Here is a 24,115-nt window from a genome sequence, read left to right on the forward strand (position 1 = left end):
AACTATATTATTAGTTGTACATGTCACAATAAATGTTTGTATTTTGCAATCAACCTTATGCTATTAAAACATTGGAAAGTTTCATTTACACAAAGCAAGATTCTAAAAAATCCCTCCCAAAATTCACGTTATTTCTGGTAGAATTCAAGTTGTATACACATTGAATCTTATACGTTATAAGAAAAGTCACCTTACACCTGTCAACTTTTACTGTACAAGTTTTGAAATAATCCTTGTCAAAGATGAGAAATAAAATAATGATAATGAATGACAAAGTTTCCTACTTTGAAGTCCCCCCCAAAGGGCCAAAAATAATTTCCCGTGAAATGTCTCAGCTGACTGTGATAATAGAGCTCTCAGGCTTTCCAATGACACCTCACATGTCAATTTGTACTGTCTAATTTAGTCAAAAATCTACCTCAATCAAGATACAACGATTCGCTGAATTTTATATGTTGAACAGTGTTTGGATAAACACAGCCATCTAGTGGTCAAATAGCGGATTTGTTTTTTTAAGGTGGAATCGAAACCTAAGAAAGCACAAAGTAGGACCAGGACGGGAGATGTGGGACTTTGGCTTTCGTTTGTCAAGAATCAAAACACAACTCTCCACCCCATAATAGCGAAACACTTCCTGGTTTACTGATATATTGTTTGAGAAATTGCACTGACTTTACATACAGTCCTGTTGTTTAATGCATCTTACTGTATTTTTATTGTTGCATGTTTTGTTGTGTGCTTCTTTGTGTTTTATCTCTGGTAATTTGTATTTTAATTTGTAATTGTGGCCCAGTCAGGCTGTTCCTTCCTCGGTGCCAATGCCTCGGTCACATAATATGGAATCACAGGAGTGCCAAAATCAAAACATTCCACTTCCTGCTGAGTCGGAGACAATTCTGCATATATTTGTACTCGCTCTATTTTATCTAAATTATGGAGAGACTTTGTAAAAAATAAAAAAAAATAAAAAAAAATACAATTCCAAAAATAAAGACATACAGTCACTGTCGCACCAAACTATATTATTAGTTGTACATGACACAATAAATGTTTGTATTTTGCAATCAACCTTATGCTATTAAAACATTGGAAAGTTTCATTTACACAAAGCAAGATTCTAAAAAATCCCTCCCAAAATTCACGTTATTTCTGGTAGAATTCAAGTTGTATACACATTGAATCTTATACGTTATAAGAAAAGTCACCTTACACCTGTCAACTTTTACTGTACAAGTTTTGAAATAATCCTTGTCAAAGATGAGAAATAAAATAATGATAATGAATGACAAAGTTTCCTACTTTGAAGTCCCCCCCAAAGGGCCAAAAATAATTTCCCGTGAAATGTCTCAGCTGACTGTGATAATAGAGCTCTCAGGCTTTCCAATGACACCTCACATGTCAATTTGTACTGTCTAATTTAGTCAAAAATCTACCTCAATCAAGATACAACGATTCGCTGAATTTTATATGTTGAACAGTGTTTGGATAAACACAGCCATCTAGTGGTCAAATAGCGGATTTGTTTTTTTAAGGTGGAATCGAAACCTAAGAAAGCACAAAGTAGGACCAGGACGGGAGATGTGGGACTTTGGCTTTCGTTTGTCAAGAATCAAAACACAACTCTCCACCCCATAATAGCGAAACACTTCCTGGTTTACTGATATATTGTTTGAGAAATTGCACTGACTTTACATACAGTCCTGTTGTTTAATGCATCTTACTGTATTTTTATTGTTGCGTGTTTTGTTGTGTGCTTCTTTGTGTTTTATCTCTGGTAATTTGTATTTTAATTTGTAATTGTGGCCCAGTCAGGCTGTTCCTTCCTCGGTGCCAATGCCTCGGTCACATAATATGGAATCACAGGAGTGCCAAAATCAAAACATTCCACTTCCTGCTGAGTCGGAGACAATTCTGCATATATTTGTACTCGCTCTATTTTATCTAAATTATGGAGAGACTTTGTAAAAAATAAAAAAAAATAAAAAAAAATACAATTCCAAAAATAAAGACATACAGTCACTGTCGCACCAAACTATATTATTAGTTGTACATGTCACAATAAATGTTTGTATTTTGCAATCAACCTTATGCTATTAAAACATTGGAAAGTTTCATTTACACAAAGCAAGATTCTAAAAAATCCCTCCCAAAATTCACGTTATTTCTGGTAGAATTCAAGTTGTATACACATTGAATCTTATACGTTATAAGAAAAGTCACCTTACACCTGTCAACTTTTACTGTACAAGTTTTGAAATAATCCTTGTCAAAGATGAGAAATAAAATAATGATAATGAATGACAAAGTTTCCTACTTTGAAGTCCCCCCCAAAGGGCCAAAAATAATTTCCCGTGAAATGTCTCAGCTGACTGTGATAATAGAGCTCTCAGGCTTTCCAATGACACCTCACATGTCAATTTGTACTGTCTAATTTAGTCAAAAATCTACCTCAATCAAGATACAACGATTCGCTGAATTTTATATGTTGAACAGTGTTTGGATAAACACAGCCATCTAGTGGTCAAATAGCGGATTTGTTTTTTTAAGGTGGAATCGAAACCTAAGAAAGCACAAAGTAGGACCAGGACGGGAGATGTGGGACTTTGGCTTTCGTTTGTCAAGAATCAAAACACAACTCTCCACCCCATAATAGCGAAACACTTCCTGGTTTACTGATATATTGTTTGAGAAATTGCACTGACTTTACATACAGTCCTGTTGTTTAATGCATCTTACTGTATTTTTATTGTTGCGTGTTTTGTTGTGTGCTTCTTTGTGTTTTATCTCTGGTAATTTGTATTTTAATTTGTAATTGTGGCCCAGTCAGGCTGTTCCTTCCTCGGTGCCAATGCCTCGGTCACATAATATGGAATCACAGGAGTGCCAAAATCAAAACATTCCACTTCCTGCTGAGTCGGAGACAATTCTGCATATATTTGTACTCGCTCTATTTTATCTAAATTATGGAGAGACTTTGTAAAAAATAAAAAAAAATAAAAAAAAATACAATTCCAAAAATAAAGACATACAGTCACTGTCGCACCAAACTATATTATTAGTTGTACATGTCACAATAAATGTTTGTATTTTGCAATCAACCTTATGCTATTAAAACATTGGAAAGTTTCATTTACACAAAGCAAGATTCTAAAAAATCCCTCCCAAAATTCACGTTATTTCTGGTAGAATTCAAGTTGTATACACATTGAATCTTATACGTTATAAGAAAAGTCACCTTACACCTGTCAACTTTTACTGTACAAGTTTTGAAATAATCCTTGTCAAAGATGAGAAATAAAATAATGATAATGAATGACAAAGTTTCCTACTTTGAAGTCCCCCCCAAAGGGCCAAAAATAATTTCCCGTGAAATGTCTCAGCTGACTGTGATAATAGAGCTCTCAGGCTTTCCAATGACACCTCACATGTCAATTTGTACTGTCTAATTTAGTCAAAAATCTACCTCAATCAAGATACAACGATTCGCTGAATTTTATATGTTGAACAGTGTTTGGATAAACACAGCCATCTAGTGGTCAAATAGCGGATTTGTTTTTTTAAGGTGGAATCGAAACCTAAGAAAGCACAAAGTAGGACCAGGACGGGAGATGTGGGACTTTGGCTTTCGTTTGTCAAGAATCAAAACACAACTCTCCACCCCATAATAGCGAAACACTTCCTGGTTTACTGATATATTGTTTGAGAAATTGCACTGACTTTACATACAGTCCTGTTGTTTAATGCATCTTACTGTATTTTTATTGTTGCGTGTTTTGTTGTGTGCTTCTTTGTGTTTTATCTCTGGTAATTTGTATTTTAATTTGTAATTGTGGCCCAGTCAGGCTGTTCCTTCCTCGGTGCCAATGCCTCGGTCACATAATATGGAATCACAGGAGTGCCAAAATCAAAACATTCCACTTCCTGCTGAGTCGGAGACAATTCTGCATATATTTGTACTCGCTCTATTTTATCTAAATTATGGAGAGACTTTGTAAAAAATAAAAAAAAATAAAAAAAAATACAATTCCAAAAATAAAGACATACAGTCACTGTCGCACCAAACTATATTATTAGTTGTACATGTCACAATAAATGTTTGTATTTTGCAATCAACCTTATGCTATTAAAACATTGGAAAGTTTCATTTACACAAAGCAAGATTCTAAAAAATCCCTCCCAAAATTCACGTTATTTCTGGTAGAATTCAAGTTGTATACACATTGAATCTTATACGTTATAAGAAAAGTCACCTTACACCTGTCAACTTTTACTGTACAAGTTTTGAAATAATCCTTGTCAAAGATGAGAAATAAAATAATGATAATGAATGACAAAGTTTCCTACTTTGAAGTCCCCCCCAAAGGGCCAAAAATAATTTCCCGTGAAATGTCTCAGCTGACTGTGATAATAGAGCTCTCAGGCTTTCCAATGACACCTCACATGTCAATTTGTACTGTCTAATTTAGTCAAAAATCTACCTCAATCTAGATACAACGAGTCGCTGAATGTTATATGTTGAACAGTGTTTGGATAAGCACAGCCATCTAGTGGTCAAATAGCGAATTTTTTGTTTAAGGTGAAATCCAAACCTAAGAAGCACCGCGGCGAATGTGGTGCCAACTTCAGCGTCATACAGGTATTTACTTTAAGTTTCGTTTCCTGGTAAGTTGAAAACAGAAACTGATGGGACGGGCAATAAAAGCAGCAGCAGAGAAGCAGCAGCAGCAGAGAAGCAGCAGCAGCAGAGAAGCAGCAGCAGCAGCAGAGAAGCAGACCCACAGCCTGACCCACAGCCTGAACCCATCAGAGGAACCATGAGGTGAGTCTGCTCTTCATGTCTCAGCTCTTCACCGTCAAATACCAGGTGTTGTCATGCACAGCTACACACTCACACTGTCCGACTTCCCATCTGCACATCTGGAGAATTAACAAGTTCTCCCTCCTTCATTTCTCTCCTTTCACCGCTTCACAAATTCACACGTTTCATTCTGACATTCTTGGGTTAGTTACTGAACGGACATTATTGATTGCAATCATAACATCTTCATATCATAATCATATAAACATTCATATATAGTTAGTATATTAGACTGTATTATATTATATTATATTATAATATTCATTCATCCTTCATTCATTTTCCATACACGCTTAGTCCCGAGCTGCTGGAGCCTATCCCAGCTGTCTGAGGGTGAAGGCAGGGTGACACCCTGGACAAGTCGCCAGTTCATTGCAGGGCCACATAGAAACAAACAACCATTCACACTCACATGCACACCTACGGACAATTTAGAGTGTTCAGTTGACCTCACATGCATGTTTTTGGACTGTGGGAGGAAGCCGGAGAACCCGGAGAGAACCCACGCAGACACAGGGAGAACATGCAGACTCCACACAGAAAGGCCCCAGGCCCGGAATCAAACTCACGACCTTCTTGCTGTGAGGCGGCAGCGCTAATTATATATATTATAATATATTATATTATATTATATTATATTGCACAACACTTCAAAACCCCTTATCTGTACTTTGCACTTTTTAAATCTTTTTTTAACTTTGTGTTTTTGTGAAACCTATATTTAACTGCTTAAAACTTACATTTCCCTGACAGTGCCGCTCAGAGCCAATCAAGCCTGGAGTCCCAGCTGGGGGCGCTGCAGTGCCACTTCACCTGGAGTCTGGAGGACAGCAGGCCGGGACTGCGTCGTCTCCTGAACCACCTGGAGGACATTGGCACCGAGGAAGGAACCCCCTGGCTGGGCCACAGTTACAACCTGCAGGGCTTCACCAAGTGGGCGTTGGGCTCGGCCCACGACGCCCGCACACTGTTCAATAGGGCTGCAGAGGCCCTGAAGGAGGACCCTCAATTCACTGACCCCTGGCTGCTGGTCAACTACAGCAACCTGGCCTGGCTGCACCACCACCAGGGGGAGCCAGAGGAGAGCCGGGCTTACCTGGCCAAGGTGTCTGCCCTGATGAAACAGCATCCATCTCCGTCCCAGGACGAGCTCCACCCAGAGGTCAATGCAGAGAAGGCCTGGACTCTGATGAAGTTTGGTGAAACACGCAAGCAGGAGGCTGAGGAGAGTTTCCAGAGCGCCATCCACAGGCGGCCTGACATAGTGGAGTGGAACACCAGCTACATGCTGTTGAAGGTGACAGCTTTCAAAACCAGACCCCTGGAGGACGAGCTCTTGGACACATTGAGGGAAGCCATCCGACTGGATCCGGAGAACCAGTACCTTGCCATCCAGTACCTGTGTGACAGGTCCAAGAGAGGAGAGAATGTGAAGGATGAAGTTCGGGAGTTGGCTGACAAGGTTCTGGAGAACCCGATCAGCAGCCACAGCGGGTGGAAACGTGTCCTGAGGATTTACAGGGACTACAACCTCTACGACCAGGCCATCAGTCTGGCTAATGAGGCCCTGAGAAGGCACCCGGACCAGCGGTACCTCAAGACGTGTGCCGCTCTCTGCTACAAATGGAAAATCACGTCTATCAAGGAGGGTCTTCCTGAGCAAAGCCTGATGGAGCGAGCCATCAGTCTGCATAAGGAGGTGATTGATCTCTATTCTCAGGATCTGGGGAAGAGAATTGATCTGGCGGACGTGATGGCCAAGTCTCCCACGTACCTGGACCAGGCCGAGGAGATCTACCAGGAGCTGCTGCAGCAGACTGATCTCGAGCCTGCAGATAAGCAGTTGCTCTACAACCGCTACGCCAAATTTCTTAACTTTAGTCGTTGCGATCGCAACGGGTCAATTCAATACCACATGAAGGCGGTAAGGATTCCCTGCAAGTCTTTCTACCGCAACAACAGCATCAACACTCTGCAGAAGATCACCGAGCGAGGGATGAACAGACTGTGTGGGGAAATCAAGGAGCTTCTGAGCAACCTGAGTGACTGAGTGAGAACAGCTGGAGAAGATCGAAACCATCAGTCCGCAACAACGCTTTGACGTATTTATATTCAACATGACATAAAACATGTTTATACAGCTTCATTGTAATCAAGTATTTAACCTGTGAGATGCTCTGCTCTGCTTGTTTCTGCCTCCATGTCACACCTGTTGCTCTGGATCAATAAACACTGGACTTGATGTTTCTTATCTTTTTCCTCACTGGTGACTTCACACAAAACTCAGAAGCATTGGCAGAAAAGTAGAAACATCCATCCATCTTCCCGCTTTACCTGAAGTCGGATCAACCGTCTCAGCTGCGACCCCCAGACTTCCCTGGCCCCAGTCACCTCCTCCAGCTCATCCAGTGGAACCCCAAGGTGTTCCAAGAGACCTGGTCCCTCCAGCATGTGCTGGGTCTTCCTCGAGGTCTCCTCCCGGTGGGACATGCCAGGAACACCTCCCCAGAGAGGCGTGCAGGAGGCATCCCAAACAGATGCCCGAGCCACTTCAGCTCAGGCAGTAAAGGGCAAAAAGTGGGTGGTGGCAGGTGATCATCGCGGCACAGCTGCGTCTCTCTCCCAAGAGAGGGCAGCACCGAGGCGTTAATGAATTTAATTGGAGTAGTAGTCGGAGTCGTGGAGCCTGTAATAACGACTTGCTGGCTGGTTTAACTCGTCAGCGAGCTGGAGGTTTGTTTATCAGGGTAGTTTAGTGGGTGTTTGTTAATCCTCATCTTCCAGAATGCAGTCCTGGGCAGTCTATGAGTGACTCATGTCACTGCGCGTTTTCAACGCTAGCTAGCAAGACTTTTTTTAGCGTTGACTTTTAGCGTCGTTGAAACCGGAAACCGTGCTACTGCGATGACTTGCGCTATAAGGAGTAGTTCTTTGTTTGAAATCTAAATAAACTGTCAAAGAAACAACAACAACAACAACTACAACAATACGCAGTTAAAACCTGTTCCAATCAACCTGTAAAGCAGACAGTGCTGATAAACAAGTGAGTGTCAACTGATATTTTATTTTTCAGTTTTGGATTTGAGAGCACAATGTCATAGATAGCATAGTTTGATTGACAAGGTGAGTTAATTGATTCTGACAGCAGCCAAGATTAGTACAACAATTATTATGTTTTGGGATTTCTTTTCTGACTTTCTCACTAAACTTTTTTTTTTTTCAAGTTACAAAAAATAAACAAAATCCATACATCAGCATTAAAAAAAAATACTTTGGCGGTTGATCTCAGACATCTTGTGGAAATGGCAGGATTAAGGTGCTAATGTATTTATATTTATACTGTTTGCTTGTCAAATGACACAAAATAAACCCCTCTAAATGTATTTTCTTCTGCCACTGATTAGCTCCTTTCACAGAGAGGAGCAAACGGAGGAGGACGTGAGATTAGCAGAGGCTGCTGGGAGGATTGTCGCGTCGCTCTCCTCGAGCTGGAGGTGGGGTCTGATGGCTGACTTTAGCCGCAGCCGCTCAGCTAAGAGGATTTAGGGAGACTGGAAGGGATACAAACGTGGATGAGGCTCAGAACCCAATCAGTCTTGTTTATCTTTTCAGTGCCACTTAGCATATGACAAACTTTAAATTAAAGGTACAAGGTAAGATTGGAGTTGTAAATGTACATATATAATGTTTTTTGTCGTGTGGTGTTAATTTATTGTGTTGTTTTAACATGTTAATCTTTAGATGTAGATGTGTCACAAGTGATGCTCTAACTGTACTGTCCCCATTTCAACAAAGGTCTATTCTATGTACAGTTGGGAGTGCAGTATAGTGAAATACATATATAGATAGCTGCCCTCTTGGAATGATAGAGATTGTTTTGGCAATTTGATTAAAATACTTTGCTGATAAACCACTCACACTGCCACATTATCTGCACAAAATGACGAGACAATTGCTGGCCTAACCCACCGGCGAGTTAAGCAAGCTGACACCTGACACTTTATCTGTCGGTAGGCGGAGCAAGGTAATGGATGGATGAGCGGAGAGTGCTCCTCTCCAGCCCAGCGGCATCTTTTCCCACAGGGAGCCCTGACTGTTGATTGCTCCTGACACTTGCTGTTGCGACATCAGCGGGATCGAAACCGCCGGGACATGAGTCGTCGGCTGCCGGGCGTCATCTCGAGGCAGAGGAAAACACACGAAATGGGAACGGTTCAGAGCCGCTCCTGACTCTCTCTCTCATCCTTCATCGATTTTCTTCCAGGTGAGCAAAATACGCAATGGTGTGGACTTTTATGTTTGTTTGTTTGTTTGCATCATCGTTTACAGTGATTTTTTATTTTTTTTTTATTTAAAGGATATTTCTATGTTTGTGTACTAAAGTGTTGAGCTTCCGAGTGAGTCGCAGCGGGCTGAAGAATCTAAATTTAGCTGAAATAATCTTGGAGAGGGGATTTAAGTTGACGGTGCTAAAGAGGAAACACGCTGCACCGATCGGACTTAACATAGAGCAGGTGCAGTTGGTCGTGGAGGTCTGGTGTTTGAAAGTCTGCTTCAAATGTTACTCAAAGCAAGATTGACTCATCTGTCTCGTCAAAGAAGGTGATAAGAAATGTATATACTTTTCAATTGAAAATGCACCATACATAGAAATGAAACCTAACACACTAGTTTAATTCATTTGTGTTCAAAGTCATTTGCACTGTATGCTGCTGTGAAAGGCCTTGTGCATGTAAAAACATATAGGCCTTCGTCCTGCAGCGGAAAGAGGCAAGCTTCATGCTTTTCACTGTGTCATTTATAGGCCTGCATCACTTTTTTTCTTGATCAGGAGAAGTCAGACATGGATAAAATTGTGGACTACAATATTGTGACACTCCTTAACAAACATATGTATCCAAAAGCTGGAGTTGTTTTGGCGCAACAAAGGGATGGGACAGGTTACAAAGAATTTTCTTTTGAAAGAAGTCTGAATTTTTCCTTGTGTAAATCAAGTTTCGAAATTGAAAGTGATTCATGAGAGAAGACATTTCTGATTTTACTGTATATGATGGAAATCAGTATCACGGAAATGAGTGAGTGGCCCTCGGGATAACAACTTAAACAGTTCTAAACATCATCTGTTTTATGGGCTATCTTTCCCAAAATTTGCGGGAAAGAAGAGATATTTTGGCAAGCTCTTGCAATACTGATGCTCAGTATAAAAAAAATGGCCCATTTTAGCCACATTTTTCCAAGTCTAGGATTGTTCCTGGTTATACTAGACACTAAAAGTTCCATGCAAGAGTTGGAAGTGTGAGTAGTTCCGGTTTGTAAGTCTTTGCTGATTGAAAGAGGGAGGAGCTTTGTTGCTCAGCTGGTATGTGTGTTTAGCCAAATTTAGCAGCAATAGGTACTGTGAGTAATAAAGCATAAGAGCAAAAAAGCATATGCATATCTGGAACTTTATAGACCGACGATTGTCCTGAGAAATTTTTCTGTTGTCGGCGCAAAGACAGCCTCACAGTGGCCTCATCACTTGCACGAAAATGTGTTGCGTGTTCATTTTTCACAATATTGTGAAACTCCTCTTGTTTGCCAAGTTCACTAGAGACTGACAATTCACTGCGGCGCGATAGGATTTTTTTTTTTATGTATTTAGGTGACTAGTTTTCCCTATGTTTTTGATTGGTCAAAGTTGCATGACAGACTTCTGAGCTTTTCAAGGCTTTTTTGAGTTTGAGTGATACCTGACTGTCTTTCGCATTATTGATTATCGGTTTTAAGAGTCAGAAAGATGACATGCACAGTGACAATGCAGTTGAACAATTTGTTTCACAGAATTTTGAATTTGATCCACTTTTTCCTTTTCAGTCGGCATGAAAATGACTTGAATATCATAGCTTAACCCGCTAACAGCGTTGACGTCATCTTGATGCCCCTTGTTTTGAAGATTTCCAAACATGTTGCACTTTGGGAAGAGCAGCGTCGGCCCCTCGGTGCCTGCGCCGTGCACGCAGGAGACCATGATGAGAAAGAAAAGGTGAGGCATGGACCCGCGGCGTGCTACGCCTCAGAGAACCTCTGAAAGAGTGACTCTGTTCTCACCAACTTCTCCATCTGTTCCCATCCAGCGACGGTCAGTTTCTCCAGGCCTCGTCAAATATGAACAATTCCAACAACAACGATGGGTAAGAGCCTTCTTTTACACATCTTGAGTCACAGCAAAACATGATGGCAATCAATTTTCACAAAAAGTATATGTACATATGTATATACATACATACATACATACATATATATGTATATGTATATATGTGTATATATGTGTGAGTATATATGTATATATATACATATATATACACATACATATATACATATGTATATACACATATATATACATATTTATGCATATATTTATATATATATATATATGTATATATATATATATTCACCATGTGGCCAATGCTAAGATGAGCAATCACACATTTATTGTATTTTTTCATTATTAAAAGGTTGTAGTGCAAAGGCGAGTAAGAAAGCGCTTGCATTTTTTCCATGCTACAAACTGACTGTATGTACTATGTCACAGCGCCCTCACCAGGCCGTTTAATGCAGCTACATGATAGGAAGATTTTACATGCATGACGTTGTTGCTCTCCTCAGGAAAAAGGACGACAAGAAAGACGACAAGAAAGATGAGAAGAAGGACGACAAGAAAGATGAGAAGAAGGACGACAAGAAAGATGAAAAGAAGGATGCCAAAAAGGATGACAAGAAGGACGACAAAAAAGCAGAGCCGTGAGTGAAAAACGTCTTAATTGATTCATTGAGTTTGTTTTACATTCAGAAACTTCCGAGAGCCAAACTGAGCCTCAAACTCAGGCAACAATGGTTCAAAAGAGTTAAATGTTATGGGATAGATAGGATTATGCAGATAGAGAAGAGAAGCTTGAAAACTGTTAGTTGGAATGTTTCCATGTGTGAAAATTTTTTTGTTGAAATCTCTCTCAGTGATGCCAGTTTTTTTCCTCCCACAGAAAGGAGGTGTGGATCATGGACCCTGCAACGGATATGTACTATTACTGGCTGTGCACAATATCAATCCCAGTCTTCTACAACCTGATACTCCTGGTGGCCAGGTCTGACGTCTGATGATGCTAAGATATTGGAGTTGTTATTTTAGAATCAAATAGTTATTATTAACGTTTGTCTTCTTGTAGGTCTTGTTTCAACGAACTGCAGTATACAAATAGAACATGGTGGATGGTGTTTGACTACAGTTCGGATGGCCTCTATCTTTTGGACACCTTTGTGAGAGCCAGAACTGGTCAGTTACTGCTCAATGTCGGTTTTACAGTTGTAGGGGAACGCTTGAGTATTCCATCGTTCAAATCGTGTTCTCGATGTTTCAACAGGTTTTCTGGAGCAAGGGCTTCTCGTCAGGGACGAAAAGGCCCTGAAAGAGAGATACTCGAAGACGCGGCAATTCAAACTAGACGTTATGTCGATGTTCCCCACCGACATTGTTTTTTTCTACCTGGGGTTCGACAACCCAGAGTGGAGGTTCAACCGCCTGCTCAGGCTCGGCAGACTTTTTGAGTTCTTTGACCGCACGGAAACGCGAACCAACTTCCCCAATATATTCCGCATTGCCAATCTCGTGCTTTACATTATCATCATCATCCACTGGAACGCTTGCCTGTACTTTGCGGTCTCGAAGGTCCTGGGCTTCGGCTCCGACACCTGGGTATACCCAGACATGAGCAAGAATCGGGAGTTTGCCCGTCTGGCCAGGCAGTATGTCTACTGCTTTTACTGGTCCACTCTCACCCTCACCACTATTGGCGAAACTCCGCCGCCGGTCCGAGACGTCGAATACTTTTTCGTGGTGGCCGACTTCCTCACGGGGGTTCTGATCTTCGCTACGATTGTCGGCAACGTCGGCGCGATGATCTCCAACATGGGTGCCGCCCGTGTCGAGTTCCAGGCCAAGATCGACTCCATCAAGCAGTACATGCAGTTTCGGAAGGTCAGCAAGGAACTGGAGGCGAGGGTGGTGAAGTGGTTTGACTACCTGTGGACGGAGGAAAAGACCTGCGATGAGAAGCAGGTGCTGAAGAACCTGCCCGACAAGCTGAAAGCTGAAATCGCCATCAACGTGCATTTGGAGACGCTGAGAAAAGTGCGCATTTTCCAAGACTGTGAAGCCGGGTTGCTCATCGAGTTGGTCCTCAAGCTGCAGCCTCAGGTGTTCAGCCCTGGCGACTTCATCTGTAAGAAGGGGGACATTGGAAGGGAGATGTACATCATCAAGGCGGGGAAACTGGCCGTCGTGGCAGATGACGGAGTCACCCAATTTGTGGTCCTGAGCGACGGGGCGTACTTCGGGGAGATCAGCATCCTCGGCATCAAGGGCAGTAAGGCGGGAAACCGGAGAACTGCCAACATCCGGAGCGTGGGCTACTCAGACCTGTTCGCCCTGTCCAAGGACGACCTGATGGAGGCGCTCGTCGAGTATCCCGACGCAAAAACGCTGCTGGAGGAGAAGGGGAAGTCCATCCTGATGAAAGACAACCTCATAGACGAGTCGCTGGTGGCCGCAACCGACGCCAAAGACTTGGAGAACAAGGTCAATCTGATAGAAAGGAGCCTGGACGTCATGATGGCCAAATTCAAGAAGCTCTTGGCCCAGTACGAGTCCTCGCAGCGAAAAATTAAGCAGCGTCTCACCAACCTCTCGAGTGAGGTGCAGTACCTCAAAGAGGAAGAGTAGGACCCAACATGGTAACAGCACTGGCGCTTTTGGGACATCCTGCTCCTCATTGATTTTACAATTTCCAAAACTTGTAAAATAGCAGCTATCCTATTTGACTAAATGCATATAAAAATAAATAAATAAATGTATAAAACAGCAGATGCTCTGTATGTAAGTGCTTGATGGGAATGGTTGTCAATCATTTCCCCTTAAATGGAATTATTTTCTGATATTCAGTATCATTCACTCTGGACTATAGTTATGCAATCAAAGAATATCGTTTTATTATTTATTTAAGTGTATCACGCCTGATTTCAAATGGGAAACTTGTGTCAAATGTGTATATGAAATATATTAATTAGAATAAGCATAGCTCAATTATTGTTGATCAAAAATGGTAGCGTGTAAGGGATTTATTGAATAAACAATAAAATAAAATAAAAAAGAATTTGGAAAAAGTACATACATGCTGACTAAAGGAATATATTTGTCATTTTAAAGCAAAGGCCACAAGTGTTTTTTTACATGCTGGTCTTATGATCTGAAACGCTTCACGTGAGCATTAGGCTGCTTCAGTTATTTTGAAGGTTTATATTAAAATGTAAATGTATACTTTCACTGCGTGTGTGTTTTTTTTGTCTTGCGAGACACATAAAGAAAATACGCCCTGATGATCGTTTATGCTGCTGCTCCATAAAATCAAATAACTTCCCCCATTCGCTTGTCTTCAAGTTATACACAGTAACAAATTGCTGTTTAAAATTAAATTGTCATGCATGCAGAAGGACCTGGATGAGAAACCCAGTGTAAGTCACATGTAAAGTTTTCCGATGTAACTGTCGTCATGCTGATATCCGGTGCATTAACGTCAGTGTAAACAGATTTATTTCGATTTTTGCTCAAATGCAAAATGAGGTTTTTAAACTTTGAATTAACTGAAATCTATAATTTTGAAACATTAGTTAGATTAATCATACTACAATTGTACAATTACAGCAGACAGTGTAAGCACTAAAGTCAATATATAATATGATATCTATGCACATATACATACAGTATGTATAAATTAATATATGTATGTGCGTATGTTTGCCATCATTAACAGTGCACGGAAATCAATCACAGAGATTTTCAAGTGTGCAAAATTCTGTGCGAACACAGTAAAAGTAGGCTGCTTTAAAGAGCCCAAAATATAAACCGTAATGCTTTGTTTAGAACAACACAACTAAGTGTGATTATAATACAAACCTTCGTTTTTTTGAGAAATGTTTACTTTTCCCCTGCAATTTTAAAGCCTTCACCTTCGGTCATGATGGCCACATATTGCACACTGGATATTCATTCTCTAACATCACATTCAATTAGACATATTTTCCTGCACTCATAATGTTCTTAGAGCATTCAAATAGATTATATCATGAAGCTGCTTACAATCGAGTTCAACGCAGAAATTAGTCATTTCCCCCAAAACTTTTGAATGTGTGTGTAGATATACATACATATACCTTGTTTGATGGTCGTGATGTTCCACAGCGGGTCCCACAGTATTTGCACGACTTGGAAGAATTCTACCAGTGGGCTCGGACATCAGGCCAAGTTGAAGATGCACTATTAATGTTTAGCAGCCAAATTGGCAGATACAGACCCGCTTTTCTGGTCCAGCATGACTTGACCCCATTTTCACAGTGCCCTATCTCTAATCTTAGCCATACCCCGACTGTAATTTGTCAGCTTTAAAAGTGCAAGGGAGAAGCATGGGTCAGACCCAGACTGCAGATTCAGACTCGCTTTTCTGGTCCTGTATTGGTAGATCTTGTCTTTCTTGGAAACAGTGCCACCTCCCCAACCCTTAACCCTAACCCCAACCAAATTGTAATAATCAATTAAGGTTTAAAGGTGCAACATGTTCCAACGCTGATGTCGTTGCAGTTTTATAGGTGTCCAGCAGCTGGCACTGTCAAAAAATAAAAACATTAAAAAAATAAAATTTGGGGTCTGAACGTGCCATTAGAAAAGGTGGTATTTTGGTAAGTTTTACAGTCATCCAGTAGGTGGCACCGTCACACTGTGGAGACGAATCTCAGAGAAGTCAAGTGCCCCATGCAGTGGATTGATCTGCATCTTCGCCTCCTCCCGAGTGACGAAAGACAACCAGCGTTTCGTTTAGTTTTTCATTTTTATTTAGAATCGCCAACACAGGAAGACATGGAAGTAAAATGCTTCGACAATCATGACGACCTGTGCCTCCTCATCCCCCCCACAAGAGAAAAAAAACAAAACAAAACAAAACAAAAACATTCTGAGAATGTCTAAGTGCACTTACACAGCTCTGACAAGATTTTAGTCCAACCTGCTCCTCCCCTTCAGTCCAAAATCCCACCCAATCAAGAGGACCAAGAAAACAAAACAAAAAAAAAAAGTTTTCTAAATGTGTCAATTTGGACCCAAAAAAAAAGATATATATGGGAACTTTCCATAGCTTACCTTGACCAAACACATGGACCTGTGGAACACAACAACTGATGGCTAAGTGAGATGGCCTGCGGAAAAAAATGCCTCACTCGGGGGACAACATTTCGTAGCGATGGCTAATCTAACACTAGATTTTCTCTTATCCAACTAGAACCTCAGATTGAGAGCGTTAAGGGGCTACCTAAACATAATAATCGTGTCCAATATCCACTGGTTATATTGAGGGTGGGGGGGAAATATGATGAACCCTCCCGCATTTTGTTTTTTGTGTCTAAAATGGAGAAGCTAGCACGATAGACGAGCGTCGTGAGAAAAAAAAAATCACCCATTTTAACCGTAAAAATAAATAACAAGGACATGATCCTCTCTGTACATAGAAAAAGAGAAAGAAAGAAAAAAAAGAGATGGATTGGCTGCAGCACATTCACATGACGCGGGTGACGTGGGGGCCGTTTTTTATTTTTCTCTTTGTTCTGGAGGTCTCTGTGCTGGTACTGACTTGACTTAGGATGGCGCAGGCACGGTAGAAGAGCCGCTCAAAGTGTTCTATCGGAACCAGTTTCTTTTTGTTTCTTTACTTCGTGACTTGTCGGGGTTTTTTTTTCCCTCACTAAAAAAACAAACAAAACAAACAAACTTGATTTTACGAGCATACACTGTTCTTGCACCGTTATGATTATGTCTGTTAAAGGAAACGGGAGGGGTCGGGGGCGAGGAGGAGGAGGGAGTAATTGGTGGGCTTTTCCGAGAAGAAGTCTGTTCGCCGCGTGGTGGGTTTTTCTTTCTTAATTTTTTTTTTTTTTTGTTCCTCATTTGTGCCTGCCGGGAGCGGCGCCTCAGAGCATGCCAAAACCTTTGGCGTAGGTGATGGCTTTCAGCAGTCTTTCCCTCAGCTTGTCTTTGCTGCCGTACTCGGGCAGCAGCAGCACGTTAAAGCAAGTGTGAGACGTTGGTAACCTGCCGAGCGATGAGAGAAGAAGAAACAGAAAGACAATCAGCGTCTTTTACTAACTTTGGTTTCCATGCCGTTCCACTAAACTACTATTTAACAGTAGTAGCAGTAGTAAGTGGTGTAGTCTAGTTTATTCTAGTGGGTATACTCGTACACATCTGTCCGGCGGAAGCTGCATCAATACGACGCAAAACAAGATCCACCATGCTCAGTCATGCTTTAAGTATCCAGCATCCACGTATAAGTTAGATCATGAAAGACTGATTATGTATTGTCTAAATGTAAATGCACTGTAAGCAACACAAGATATATAGCAGTCATTTACAGCCGGGCTTTAATGAACCGACAAATGGCAGTCACAAAACCAATTTGTTAAAATAAAGAAAAAAATACTGAGTAATTCACACACTTATTCGAAAGAAATAAAGTTTCAGCAACCAGATGCAAAAAGTGGAGCAAACATAAATAAATGTGAACGTTGTGTCAAAAAAAACATCTTTGCACATTTTTTAGTGGTTGTACGGTAATTCGGAACCTTTTCAAGTGATTATACAGCGTATGCCTGCGTATCGCATAGACTACAACACTGGTGGTAGTAGTAGTAGTAGGATCCAACTGACCTGTCTGTGTCGGGCCCATTCTTGGCAATTATCATCTTCAGCTTTCCCAGCCCGCCCACGGGCGCTCTGTCTGTGCCGGTGGTGAATTGAAGAAAGAGGCGCTTTTGTTCCTCGCCGAACGAGTGCAGCGTTTCCCAGAATTCCCTTCAAATATGAAAGAACAGGGCAAAAATGGCCGTTACTTTTTTCGCCGCTGCCGCGGCTGCTGCTGCTGCTGCTTTTGCGCGTCCGCTTGAGGGACTCCATTGTCAAATTCTCACCTGATGATTCGAGAATCTCTGTTGTATCCTCCGTCGTATTCCGTTGTTTCTTCGAGTGCGAAGAAGTCCAGTTTCTGCCGCGGGAGAGACAAAAAAAAAATGTAAAAATGAAAAAAAAAGCGATCTCAGGCAAATCAGTTGCTTGAGGTGAAAACAGAGGAGAGGTGAGGACTGAACGTTTTCGGCGCGGCGTTCTCACCCGGCTCCCGCAGATGAGCAGCTCGATCTCCTCGGGCCGGAACAGGTACTTGAGCGGCGACTCGTTGGTGACCATGTGGAAGCCTCTCCTGAAGGCTTTGAACTGCTTCTCCACGCTCTTGTTCAGCATGTAATCCGCATACTGGGCCACGAACTCCTGCGCGAAAAAAAAAAAAAAAAAAAGCACAACGGGTGGCGTTTGACGGACGGCTTTGTTTGCAAAAATGTTTGCGGTGTGACTTAAAATGGGCGGGGGCGTGGATGGTACGGTTGGATTTTCAAATTCTATTTTTCTCACTGAAAGACTCGGATATTTGATGTAAAGAATGATATCGAGACTGCAGTACCAGTCAGGTCTGGAATAGCGTTTCAAAACCGTTTGGCTACGACGCACCGACTCACCTTTCTGTTTTCATTCGTGACAGGAATCTTGTCGCCGTTTTCCCGCAGGTCGTACATGAGCGGGTTTCCGAACAGGTCCGTTTGGGAAATCTGGAAGGTGATCATCATGTCCTCCTCCACGCTGCCTTCGTACTCCAGCAGCTCCTTTAAACTCTGATACAGAACCTGCGCGACACAGATCAGAAGGAGGACGTGGATTAGCAGCTGAGCATCGACCCAACCGCCTCTCACAAGCACCAGATCCACGCCGGTGAAGACGGATTCTTACCGGATTGGCGTCGGCCAAGTCCCTGAACGTTCCTTTCTTGCCCATGAGCTTCCGGTAGACCACCATGGGGAAGTGGACGTCCAGGATGCAGTTGTTGTAGATGGCCAGGCCCAGGACGATGCCGATCAGCGTGTACTGGCCCTCGTTCTCGAAGGACGACGGGTTGAACCAGAACAGCTTGGTGCGCTCGTCGTACGTGAACATACCTGAGGCAGGGAGCGACCGAGTCGCAGGGATCAGTCTGGGTGGCTGACTGGCGGACGTTCGGAAAGGGATCCGACCGGCACGTTGCTCTTACCGATGTCTGGGTTGAAGATCTCCTCCACCACCAGCTGGAAGAACTCTTTGGAAACCCCACCTTCGTCGACGCCCTGCTCCCCTTCGAACTCCACGTACAGTTGCTTTTTCAAGTCGGCCGGGTTCTCCATGGCGATCATCTCCAGCTGGGGGGCATAGGAGGGGAGGAGATGCGTGAGTGCGCCGCACTTTGCTGCTTAAAGCAGGGGGCGCCGTCGCGCGGATGTAAGTACCCGGAAGTAAAATTTTATTGATATGGCAGCTTTCATACACGAAATGCAGTTCAAAGCGCTTTACAAGAAATTACAGGAAGAGGAGATGAAACAATGAAATGAGCAGATAAAACAATACCGTGTACGCAGAGAAATATATAGCTGTGATAATATATTAGACACATCAAATGTACCATCATCAGATAATATATATATATATATACACATATATACACACACACACACACACACACACACACACACACACACACACACACACACACACACACACACACACACACACACACACACATTTCAGCAAAGTAAAAAGTAAATTGCACTAATTCAGAGTTAATGGGAAAACATGTAAATTATTCAATAAGCAGATCAAATACTTCAGAGCAGTCTGAGGTGCTCTAGTTAGAAGCTGGAGGACGTACCCGGACCAGCGCGTCGTCGATGATGTGGTCCCGCCGCACTTTGAGCCTCAGGTACGGGTTGAGCTGCTGGCCCTGCACCAGGCTGTAGAGCACGGTGATGCGCCGCTCGCTGTACATGCGGATGCGGTTGTCGTAGTAGAGGCCCAGGTTCTTGGTGACGGCGTTGAGGATGAACGAGCAGGTCATGAAGGAGAACTTGTTCTCCGTCTCCACCTTGAAAAACGTGTAGTCCTTGTCCATCTCCAGCACCTCGTTGAGCGGCTCGTTGACGAACTCCTCGAAGGGGACGAGCGGCCGCCGGCAGTCGTTGGTCCGGATGCCCATCTCCGTCTCCAGGGGGTCCACGCGCGGGCCCTTCTTGTTCCGCCGCTCCTCGCCCAGCAGCTCCTGCAGCGTGAGCTCGCTGGACTCGGGAATGGGCTCCTCGTCCTCCTCCTCGTTGTGCTCCCGGTCCACGTCGCCGCCCAGCACGTTTGCATAGTACACGATCTTCAAGCACTTGGTGGCCGCCACCACGGCGTCGTCGTCGTTCACCAGGTTGCGGCTGCTGAACTCGTTGCTGATCACCTTGTACGTGATGAGCTGCTGGAAGGTCTCCACCATGCGGCGGATCTGCTTGGCGCTGTAGCGCGACCACAGGTGCGCCAGCTTGGCCTGGGCGGCCAGCGGCAGCTTGCTCATGGCCTTGCAGAACTGCGGCAGGGCGATCTCCAGGTACTCCGGGCTGTGGAGGTTACTGTTCTCCATGACTATGACAAACAGGTTCAGGTAGTTGGGGTCTCGCGAGTACACGTTGTGGTACGTGAGGTCGCACTCGACGTTGGGCGAGAGGTAGACCAGTGCGTTCAGGAAGGCGGCCTCGATCTTCTCGTTGGACAGCAGGCGCTCGTAGACGCGCCGCACCGCCTCGATGTCCACCGACACCTCGTCGGCGGCCAGCTTCTGGGCGTCGCTCTCCCCCGACGAGCCCTCGCCGAGCCGCAGGGACGAGGAGGACGAGGAGGGCGAGTCCTCGTCCATGGCCGTGGCCGAGCAGGCCGCCGTCTCCTTCTCGTCCTCGTCCTTGTCTTCGTCCTTACCTTGGAGGGACTTGAGCTCCTCCTTGGTGTGCGGCTTGGACCTGCGGAAGCTCTGCACCAGGCCCTCGGCGCTGGAGAACACCCGGCCGATCACCCGGATCAGCGGCGAGTAGTCCTCCTTCTCGCCGCAGATGTCCAAGATCTCGTACACCTTTTCCTCCGTCAGGTAATTTATGTCTGGGTGAACAACAGAACAGATTGATCTGCTGCATGACCATTGTCATGAACTCTGCAGCTGCAGCAGCTGATTTTCATTCTCGATTAATCTATGGATTAAATTAAACCGTCAAACAACAACCAAAAGCACTAAAGCGTCTCAATAGCCGAAGCAATGTTGGACAGCAACAAAATTTAAGGAACAAACGGGAAGCAAAATTCTTTTTAAAAATTCTTTTTTAAATTCAATTTGAGTCAATTAACTGATTAATCGGTTTCATTCTAAACACACCATTTCGTAATGAAAGAAACAACCCCAAATTAGGGATGGGCAATATGGACTAAAAATGTTATCACGATAATTTCTGGCATTTATTGCGATAACGATAAAAGTGACAATAAAAACATAAAACAATTCAACTCCTTTTGGGATTTTTTTGAAACCGCACTCGAAAAAAATGCGTTTACACGAAGTCGTATTTTTTAATAATTTTTTTTTAAAGAAAAAAAAAAGAAAAAGGAAAAAAAAAAATCCCATTTACACAGAAACAACTGAAAACGATCCCTACCCCAAATGTACAGTTTATCGCTCTGACTACTGCCTCACGTTCCTTTCGAGCTCACCTTTGAAATTGTCCTTCACAGGGTTGAAGTTTTTGTGGTTGAGCTTGGCGTCGCTGCAGGCTGAGTTGCCGTGGGCCGTGGCGCTCTCCAGGTAGGCCGAGGCCGTGCCTTTTTTCGAGGGGTGCGGGTCGCATAGCTTAGCATTGACCTTGTAGAGCTCCAGGGCCTTCACCGCCGCCGCGTTGTTGTCCATGCGGCTGAAGCCGACCGAGGAGGCGCACCACGAGTTGGGGCACGACTCATTCCCGCAGCCCTCCGTCAACTGGTGGTAGTAGCGCTCTATTAGATGTTTGGCGGCTGCTCGCTTCCTGCGTTCAGAGGCGAGCCAGAAAAGCACGACTGGTGAGATGAACTGCCAGAATCAGGATTGTTGTTATTATTATCATCATCGTCATTTTAGCATTACAATGTCAAAACACTGTGCATTTTTAAGTAAAAGATGGTGAAAGAGTTGGAAAAAGCTTCCGACACTGACGAGCAGCAAAAGTCCAGTCGCAGGTCATGAGTGTCGTTTCTGTGCTTTATGCTAAATATTGGCTTCATTAAGCCAGGTCACGAGAGTGTAATTATGTAAGAGTATCAGTACAATAGATGGCTTAAGATGGAAAAGGAAAAACGATAAACACACGCAGAGCGCCGGTGCAATTTGGGTCCGTTGGGTTCAAATGGAGGCCAATAAAGGGAGCATCTATCCCATGTCCTTCTATGGCCTTCCAATTTCTTTGAGTGGAGACTGAGAATGTAATTGTGGGAAATCCCACAGGAGATGCCGCAACAGTATTACAGACAAAAAATTGTTAAGAAAGATGGAAGATTTTTTTTTATTGTTATTAGATTTAAATAAATCAGAATGAGTGTTCCGTTTTTGAAGGCAAAGAGCGCTTAAAGGATGATCAATTAACACTCCCATTGGTTCTGAACGGCAACAGAGACAATGTGGTAAAAAAGAAAAAGAAAAAAAAACACTACAACAACATGACCTTTGACTTTTGGGCATGTCCTCAGCGAAGGTTCAAAAACGCATTACAACAGCGTCACAACGTGACAAGCCAAGAGCACACAACGGGGGTAAAGTGGTCAGCACCAACACTCTTCAATTATGCATTTTGCTGTCAAGCCCACCTTGTGCGAGTTCAACTAAACAGGGTACTTACATTCGGCTTGCTTCTGGGTTTTCTATTTCAAGCTCCTCGTATTCTCTGGTAACAAGATAAAACAGCAAGAAACCGCAGCGGTCACAATATGCACGTGAAGCACAACGGCGTTTAACGTGCAATGGTGAAGGCACAATCAAGGTAAAATAGCAAGCGAGACGGGGTTATCTGTGTATCTGTGTGTGTGTGTGTGTGTGTGTGTGTGTGTGTGTGTGTGTGTGTGTGTGAGGAAGGAAGGAGATGTGACATAGCAATTACAGCTCGAAGGCAGCCCGGTCTGTCTCTTTATTTTTGTTCCCTTTTTCGTTGAAAGTAAGCCGTGATAACGTCACATCGATTTAGGGTCAGAGTGACCGCACGCGGGCGGTGGGAACCGCCTACGAGGTGCCGCCGTTCACGTTTTTTTAAATAAAGTTATTATATTCAAACCCGGAGCGGAAACAAACATGACAGGGACGTGACACCCTTTGCGCAGACTTAGCGCGCTGGGCTAGCATGGCTAGCACCGGCTAATCCAGAGCACATTTTTTGCGCCCGCAAAACTTTACTGTTTGAGAGTGTAAAAACGCAGACGCGCACTGCGATAACATTCGTACATTTGTGCCACACGAGTAGTATGTCCCAATTTTGTCAAACTGTCTTGGCAGCGGCAGCAGCAGAGCGGCAACTGCAGGGCTAACTAGCTAGGCTAGGCTAGGTTAGGCTAGCATCCCCGGCTCTTTCCTCTCGTCGCGCCCCTACCTGTATGCTCCTCCAGCGGCGCTCGTCTCGGCCTGTGGTGGCGCACACTCACAGTCCTCCTTCTCGTCGGAATTCATACGAGACTTTATATTCGACTGTTTGTCACCCTGTGGCTGTTTGCGAGCGTGCTAAGTCCATAAGACGACCTCGACGGCGACGACAGCGGGCGAACTTTGCGGGGTTGCGCTCGGTATCCAAAACTTCCTTCTTCAGGGCCTTCCCACCGCAGGGTCTATCCTCCGCCTGACGTTCACTTCCATCTTGGCTTCGCCGTCAGCCCGCGTCCCACAATGCATTGCATCGTCGCAGGAAGACCCGGTTGGGGATGGATCGCGGTTTGAATAGGAACCGGACTCACATCGCTGGTGGGGGAAGTGTTTTATTTGAATGTGCCTTAGTTTGCAAGACGGGACGACATAAAATACAGCAAAATCGGCTAATAACACTTTCGAAATAGTAAAGGAGGCAGGATAATACGATGCACAAGTTGAATAATACGGTTATTGACTGATAATAAACGATTATATTGTTCTTTAAAACAATTTTTGGTGTTTTCCAATTTATTTTTCTGAATGTGATTTTTTTACTCATGCACTGTAACTATTCTTATATTTACAATCTTTCTTATCTTTTGTGGAAAAGCAC

At 43.5% G+C, this 24,115-nt stretch overlaps 4 protein-coding genes across 4 annotated transcripts in view; 3 read left to right on the forward strand and 1 right to left on the reverse strand.

Annotated features, from left to right (window-relative positions):
- ddx4 (DEAD (Asp-Glu-Ala-Asp) box polypeptide 4) overlaps window positions 1-24,115 on the forward strand; it is a 74,371-nt gene that overhangs the window by 32,823 nt on the left and 17,433 nt on the right. The gene's annotated exons all lie outside the window — the stretch shown is intronic.
- Window positions 4,675-7,100, forward strand: LOC142882834 (antiviral innate immune response effector IFIT1-like). Its single transcript, XM_076017522.1, has 2 exons — window positions 4,675-4,819; window positions 5,612-7,100. The coding sequence occupies exons 1-2, from the start codon at window positions 4,815-4,817 to the stop codon at window positions 6,906-6,908; spliced, it is 1,302 nt and encodes a 433-aa protein (XP_075873637.1). The 5' UTR covers window positions 4,675-4,814; the 3' UTR covers window positions 6,909-7,100.
- Window positions 10,746-14,208, forward strand: LOC142882837 (cyclic nucleotide-gated channel alpha-3-like). Its single transcript, XM_076017524.1, has 6 exons — window positions 10,746-10,880; window positions 10,972-11,028; window positions 11,504-11,638; window positions 11,878-11,979; window positions 12,061-12,167; window positions 12,256-14,208. Exons 1-6 carry the CDS (start codon window positions 10,801-10,803, stop codon window positions 13,611-13,613), a joined length of 1,839 nt encoding a protein of 612 aa, XP_075873639.1. The 5' UTR covers window positions 10,746-10,800; the 3' UTR covers window positions 13,614-14,208.
- Window positions 15,753-23,784, reverse strand: LOC142882835 (ubiquitin-protein ligase E3A-like). Its single transcript, XM_076017523.1, has 11 exons — window positions 23,471-23,784; window positions 22,730-22,774; window positions 21,576-21,883; window positions 19,717-20,972; window positions 19,066-19,210; window positions 18,768-18,973; window positions 18,500-18,664; window positions 18,099-18,254; window positions 17,900-17,973; window positions 17,640-17,783; window positions 15,753-17,024 (listed from the first exon to the last, which is right to left on the reverse strand). The coding sequence occupies exons 1-11, from the start codon at window positions 23,545-23,547 to the stop codon at window positions 16,904-16,906; spliced, it is 2,697 nt and encodes an 898-aa protein (XP_075873638.1). The 5' UTR covers window positions 23,548-23,784; the 3' UTR covers window positions 15,753-16,903.

This window comes from Nelusetta ayraudi, unplaced genomic scaffold (genome assembly GCF_046127955.1).
Source record: "Nelusetta ayraudi isolate G7.1 ecotype Tasmania unplaced genomic scaffold, CSIRO-AGI_Nayr_v1 ptg000006l, whole genome shotgun sequence".
NCBI lineage: Eukaryota > Metazoa > Chordata > Actinopteri > Tetraodontiformes > Monacanthidae > Nelusetta > Nelusetta ayraudi.